Source organism: Sceloporus occidentalis, unplaced genomic scaffold, assembly GCF_023333645.1.
Source record: "Sceloporus occidentalis isolate IW3139 unplaced genomic scaffold, rSceOcc1.0.p SCAF_7, whole genome shotgun sequence".
NCBI classification, from domain to species: domain Eukaryota; kingdom Metazoa; phylum Chordata; class Lepidosauria; order Squamata; family Phrynosomatidae; genus Sceloporus; species Sceloporus occidentalis.
In genome coordinates, this window is record NW_028316987.1 from 68394067 (window position 1) to 68401233 (window position 7167).

Genomic DNA, 7167 nt, shown 5'->3' on the forward strand with positions numbered 1-7167 from the left:
GAATGACAGCAGTCATACTTTAGTCATATTGTAAGGTTCCAAATGATGTTGGTCCAGAACTTCCATCATCCCTGACCATTGTTCATGCTAACTACAACTAACTGCAGTCATTTGGAGGGCCACATACAGCAGCTTCCCTTATCGGAAATGCTTGGGAGCAGAAGTGTGTTAGATTTCAGATTCTTTTTGAATTATGAAATATTTGTACATACATAATGAGATATCTTGAAGATGGGGCCCAAGTCTAACAATGAAATTCATTTATGTTTCATATACAGCTTATACACATAGCCTGAAGGTAATTTTATACATATTTTAATAATTTTGTGCATGAAACAAAGATGTCACTATCTCAGCCACACAATTTTGGATTTTTGAGTATTTTGGATTCCAGAATTCCAGATCAGAGATATTCAACCTGTATTTCCCAGACCTAGCGTGCACTACTGGGTATCTCCAATAGTTATTTGAGAAAGTTATCAATAATTTGGTTAATTAACAGATGAGAGCAGGGAGCCCACCTATGAGAACACAACCCACATAATGAAGTAAAATGTTTGATGTTTAATGAAGTAAAACCCTGGATGGCCCCTATGCGAATTACTGAAGGAAAAAAATGCTATTCCTTTATTGTTTGTATGAAGGCCAGAGACAAAAGCTAATGCTGCTGGTAGTGGAAGGAGCCAGGACATCACTGCACTAAGACGTCCACTTCCAAAACACAGAGGATTTGCCGTCCGAAGCTTTGTAATGAGGAATTCTTTAGGCCTTTTCTATTTTTATACAAACCGTTGAGATAAGACTTAAAAGAAATGTTGCTGACTTGACTGGCATTCTGTCAATACCACTTTCCAGGCCACCTTCCTTGAGCATAATGCCAGCAGGACCCTGAGACCCCCTCCCATGACTACCTCGTTCTGATATGGTGAGGTAGCAACTGTTGCAGACTGCTTTAATTGTAGCTGTGAGATTTCTGAGTTACTTCCCATAAAATCTAGCCCTGTCCACCTGAGCCAGTGACCATCTTGTACATACTGTTGCCTTCCAATAAACACATTTTTCCTAAAAAAAAAGAAAGTTTAATATTTTTAGGCACCCATTTTAGTTATACTTTTTTCAACTCCAACATTAATATTATACTGCTGAAGCAAATTTCTGTTATTGACTATCATTTACCTTTTACATGAGAACCTCAAATAACAACCATTTCTGAAGTCAAGGAATAGATTTTAGCCTTCCCTGTGGCAACTATAAGATAATACAATCTTTAACTATTTGTTTTGTCAAAATACCATATATACTAAACTATAGGTCGACCTCATGTATGAGATGTGAGTAGGTTTGGGGGCCAAAATTATGCCAATATAAGTGATGGTAGTGGCTGTGGCAGCAACAGGGGTAAAATGTACTGCAGCAGTGGGAGAAGGACAACACTGAAAGCCATCTCCATCAAGAGATGTGGCTTCATCACATGCCCTGCCCATGTGGCTTCACTAAATGATAGTGGAAGAATATCACACGGTACACATGTTGGCTCAGGTTGTGCTTTGAACTGTGGTGGGGTTGAGGCAACGAAATGGACAAGCAGAGAACTTGTTTAGTGCCACAACCCAATAGTTTGCAACACTGAGATGTTTTTAAAGACATGAAAAAGGCAGTAGCATCACTACAGTGGTGCAGGCTTTGGGGCCAACATTATAGACTTTGCTATGACCCATAGATAAGTCAAGGATAACACCTAAGGGCATGTAGCAAAGGATCTAAAGGATAAAGCAAAGGAAAAGAATGTCAAAGAACTTACAAAATCCCAGCAGGCATAACTGTTTATGTTCATACTAAACGCTGGGTGGATGAGAGAGTAAAGGGGACACAATGCTTCCAGGACAGATTACACTCTTGGCTTTCACCAGAGGATGTTTCCTTTTTTAATATAAGAGTTAAAATATAGTACTTACACTGACCTGTGGGTAAGTCAACTAAGGTTTTTTGGGTCAATTTTTTGACTAAAATTTCTAGACTTATACATGAGTATATACAATATGTGATAATCTTTGATAAGGTTTTATGTTATCTACCAAATGTTATTCATGCATGTATCCTGCTTATACAGTATCAAAAAATAATACAATTTAAATAGAAATTAGTTCATTTCCAGCCATGATAGCATAATCTTGTTCCTCATAACATTAATAAGTTTTCATGGAAAGGCATTATTCTCAACTAAATGTGTATTCCAAATAAGTTATACAAAAAAACAGAGTGAGAAACCACACATACAGTATAATATTGCGTCTAGTAGTGTAGTGGTTTGAACACTGGAGTACAACGCTGGAGACCCAGGGTTCGATTCCTACTTGCCCATGAACCCACTTGGTGACCTTGGACAAGTCACATACTCTCAGCATCAAAGGAAGGCAATGGCAAACCTCCTCTGAACAAATCTTGCCAAGAAAACCCCATAAATGCACTATAACTCAGAAACCTGAAGACATACAATATACACAGAGAATTAAAACAAACTGAATTATTATGTTGATTGAACACTGACAACAGCCAAGATTCAATATTCTGTATAATGTGACAAATGCTTATTGATTTCAGAAAAAAGCAACAAGTGGAATGAGTGTCATAACACTCATTTTAAACTGGATTGATGGGCATACTGCTCAGAAATGATATCATCGGATTGTGTTAGTCGTTCATAAACAATATTTTTCATGAAAATTCAAAGTAGCTGTTCAAAACTTCACAGACTCACTTTTGCATACCTACTCATCTGATATTAAGTAAGTATAGTATGCACTCTTCCACCAAGTTATATTGACCTTCCTTCATCACTCAAGCATTCATGCCAGCATAACCAGCCACACAAATTCCTGCACTCAGATGCATATGCCAAGAAATACAAGGAATTTGCATATCTCGCCTTGCAAATGCAAAATCATCTGGCAAGTGTCAATAAGACAAAATGATTCACAGAGAATCAAGAGGGCGGTGCCAGCATGCTGAGAACTGCAACATTTGCAGATATTTAAAAAAAAAGAATTTGTAAGAGGTGCAAAACCTCAACAATCTCATAACAGTTCTGTACAAGCTGAGCATGTTCAAAGGCTAAAGAAGACTGAGTTCTCTGTAGAGGACCAGGAAAGTAATGCAATGGTGTATCCTGGAAGACGGCTTGATAAACTGATAATTATCCTAACCAGTATGTTGAAGAGGAATTTTCCACACAGAAAACACTTTGTTGCAGGCAACACACGGAATCACTTATGTATATATATGTACACATGTGCAGACACAGAGAGAGAGAGAGAGAGTGAGTTTAAGCAGGCAACAACTGAATAGGGTACTACAAATGAAGGCTTTGTTCCTCTCATGCAAGACAAACAAAAGCAGATTCAACAATATATATATATATATATATATATATCACAGATCTATACCTCACTTTATAGTCGAAAGACTTTCTACACAATCTATAGAACAACAATAATAATTATCAAGAGATTAATCATTGAGAGGCACTAAAACAGGTTCAACTCAAAATAAAATCAAAAGATCAAAATCAAAACCCACAGATCTCAAAAGCGCATGATAAACAATATTTGCCTGGTGCCTAGAAGTGCCAGGCAAGTCTCCCAAGGAGCTCAACAACAGAGAAGTTTCTATTCTCAGTCACCATCCTCCCAGTTCCAAACTTAAAAATAAACATATGTGAGATTCAATTAAACAGGATGGGATAAAATGCTGAAAGTGCAGATGAAGTTCCATTAGAAAGTCTGTGTCTGACAAAATATAATCTTTTTAAGTTTTGCTTTTTAAACTTTTATAATTCATACTGTTTTAAGTGCTCTGTTTTAATTTATGCTGTAACCTGCTTTGAGTCTCATTTCAGGGCTGGGGAGAAAGCAGGATATTAATTAATTAAATACTGGGAAAAGGATTAGGAAGGACAAGTGTGAACTTGCTTCATCTGGCGAAATGCCATAAATATCAGCTGAAATACTGTCGATTAGTTGAAAGCCATTGCATCAACACACAGGGAAATCCCATTTGTTCAATGGGCCTTCTCAAGTTAGGACTGTAAATAGGATTCAGGCCATCTTTCACCACTTTCTTTTACCCCCGAATCAGCATCACACTTTTCATGGTTGTCCAGCTACCAAACATTTGATTCCCCTTTTCTTTATGCTGTTCTTCCCATTCCAGTTGCTCAAGTCAGTTGATATAAAACTGGCTGGATGGCATTGCTTCAAAACAGTGGAAATCCTGACAGAAACACAATCATGATCCACTTAAACAATCAGCAGCCTCCCATACACCACCCTTCCATAGGCTATCCATTACCAATCACAAGTGTAACAGGTCAATATTACATTTTGACTGAACATTATAAAACCAAAGAAGTGCTGAAAACAGATAGGGCTCAATAATCCATATGTCAGTCATACCTTGCTTGGAATCCTGAAGTTCTCAAGGGGGCTCAAATCATGAATACTCTCCTGAGGACTTTTGAGACCCTTGGGGACGGAAAAAAAGACATAAGAAATTTATTTACCACCTTCCTTTGCAACACTAGACATGTAATAGTTTAACTAACCTACACTTGAGAACCAAACCTATACATATTTCAGCTATTCCCATAAGTAAATTTGCCCAGATATGAATTACAGAATCATTGACCTGGAAGGAACCCCAATTGTACTTGGACTCTAGTTCAACTCCTTCCTATACGCAGAGATTCAAAGTTCTCTGAATTCCAATGTAAAGGCTTTCACGGCCGGCATCCATAGTTTTTTGTGGGTTTTTCGGGCTATGTGGCCATGTTCTAACAGAGTTTCTTCCTGACACTTCGCCAGCATCTGTGGCTGGCATCTTCAGAGAAATACTATGGGTTTACACTTCTATGAGTCATGTCTTGCATTTTAGTCACATCCTACACTTTCCTTGAAGGCACTCCATTCGGAGCATGACTTAAGAAGCATGAGTGTATATTTCTACAGCTGTGTTCAGCTTTGATTATAATAATAATAATAATAATAATAATAATAGGTTTTATTTATATCCCGCCTTTCCAGAAGGATCAAGGCAGGTGACAATACAATACATAAATAAATACATAATACAAACAACTGAAGATTACATCCCCACTTATCCCTTAACTCAAAACTAAAATACCAACACTATACATACAAATTAAAATCAAAAGCAATGATTTCTGTCCTCCATTTCATGGCGCCTCGTCCTCCTTTGCAGTGAGGACGCCTGGTGGTCACCCTTAACCCACACCCCTTGGGACCCCTTCCTCCTTGAAAGCCCCCTTCCCAGGAGTCCCGGCCTTGTTCTGCTGCAGCAACAACGCCCAACCCAACCCCGCATTGCTTGCTGCGGCTCCTTTCCTCCAAATCCCTCCAGGCTCTCTGTGGCCTCAGCCTTTTCAGCCTCTCCCCGCCTCACCTGGCGGGTCATGAGGGACTTGATCTTCTGCATGGCAGCGAAGCCTCACCCGACCCTCCTCTCACCAGCTCCTGTCAAGCCCCGGCCTCAGTGATGCTCTCTTTGACACGGGGAAGCCATTTTGTGCGTCACCTGACCTGCTTGTCTTCCACTTTCCCGTGGGTTCATGGGATTTGTAGTCCGGAAGGAGGCCCTTTTCCCTCAGCTCTGCCTGAAAAAAATTCGGTGGAGAACTACAACTCCCATAAAGGTTTGCGGGCATTGTTTCCCGGATTTTCCCTGAGGAGATAATCCTCTTTAGCACCATTTAGGCGCCAGATGTATTTGAATCACCACCATTCTATAATGAGCCCAAGAAGATCTGTCATGAGGCTGAAGAGATTAAATGTTAAATATGTTAAATATTTAAAAGTTAAATAAATTATATATATATATATATATATATATATATATAAAACTTTTAAATATATAATATATTTAACATTTAATCTCTTCAGCCTCATGACAGATCTTTTATTATATATATTATATTATACATATATATATTATGTGTGTGTGTATATATATATATATATATATATGTATAATTTTATATATATATTATAAATAATTATAAATAAAATTATAAACATATTTTATATTTTTATAAATATAAAAATATACATATATATATATTAATATATTAAATATATATGTATGTGCATACATATATATATATATATACATCATATATATGTATAGTATTATATAAATAATAATTATAAGCAAAATTATAAATATATATTTTATAAATATAATAAAATTATAAATATATATTTATATTTTATATATATATATACACACACACACACACACACACACACACATTAAATATCCACACATATATGTGTGTGTACACACACATATACTATTATTATTATTAAATATCCTCACATTTTAATAAGTATCAAGTGGAGAAACAGAAGGCACATTTAAAAGAAAAAGTTTACAGCCTAAAACATCAATGGTCCAAAACACACTGCAAAAATATTCCAGTTTGAGTCCGCTTTAACTCGATGCTAGGGAATTCTGGGCACTGTAGTTTTTGTGAAACATTGAGCCTTCCCTGTCAGAAAGCTCTGGGGCCACAATAAACTACAGTCTCTGGTAGAGAAGGCTAAATGTCAAACAAAGCTACAGTTCCCAGGATTCCCTAGCACTGAGCCAGAGCAGTTAAAAACAGCTTCAAACTGGAATATTGCTGCAGTGTGCTTTGGACCTTGAACTGTTGGAGCTCAGTGCTATGGAATTCTGGGAACTGTGACATTTGGCAAAGCTCTGTTGCCACAACAAACTGCAGTTCCCAGAATTCCATAGCTTTGAGCCGTGGCAATTAAAAGTGCTGTCAAACCAGGGTTATCTCTGCCGTGTGGATGCAGCCTTCTTATGCTAAAGAGCTTCTAGCTGGTTATAGAAATTTAAATGTTTAAATTTAAAGCAACATTTACTAGTCCAATGTTTAGACCCTTCTCTCTGTCTCGCCACCCTCTTTGGCTTATTTGGTGGGAACAAGGGAAAGGGCCTTCTTGGTGGCTGCTCCCAGGCTCTGGAACTCCCTGCCTCCCAGCATGGCCCCATTCCTGCTCTCCATTTGCCATCAAGTAAAACCATTCTTGGGCTATCAGACCTTTACTGCTAATGAGGGTTGGGCTTTTAAATGTTGTGCAGTTC

At 37.7% G+C, this 7167-nt stretch overlaps 1 protein-coding gene across 1 annotated transcript in view; it reads right to left on the minus strand.

The window, feature by feature from the left end:
• The window catches only part of VPS50 (VPS50 subunit of EARP/GARPII complex), an 88738-nt gene extending 83162 nt beyond the window's left edge, over positions 1 to 5576 (minus strand). Inside the window, exons 1-2 of the mRNA XM_089533212.1 lie at positions 5458 to 5576; positions 4452 to 4520 (exon numbers count right to left, since the gene is read on the minus strand). Of these exons, the coding sequence (XP_089389338.1) occupies positions 4452 to 4520; positions 5458 to 5490 (102 nt within the window). The 5' untranslated portion in view covers positions 5491 to 5576. The remainder of the gene's footprint in view (positions 1 to 4451; positions 4521 to 5457) is intronic.
• Between the last annotated feature and the right edge of the window lie 1591 nt (positions 5577 to 7167).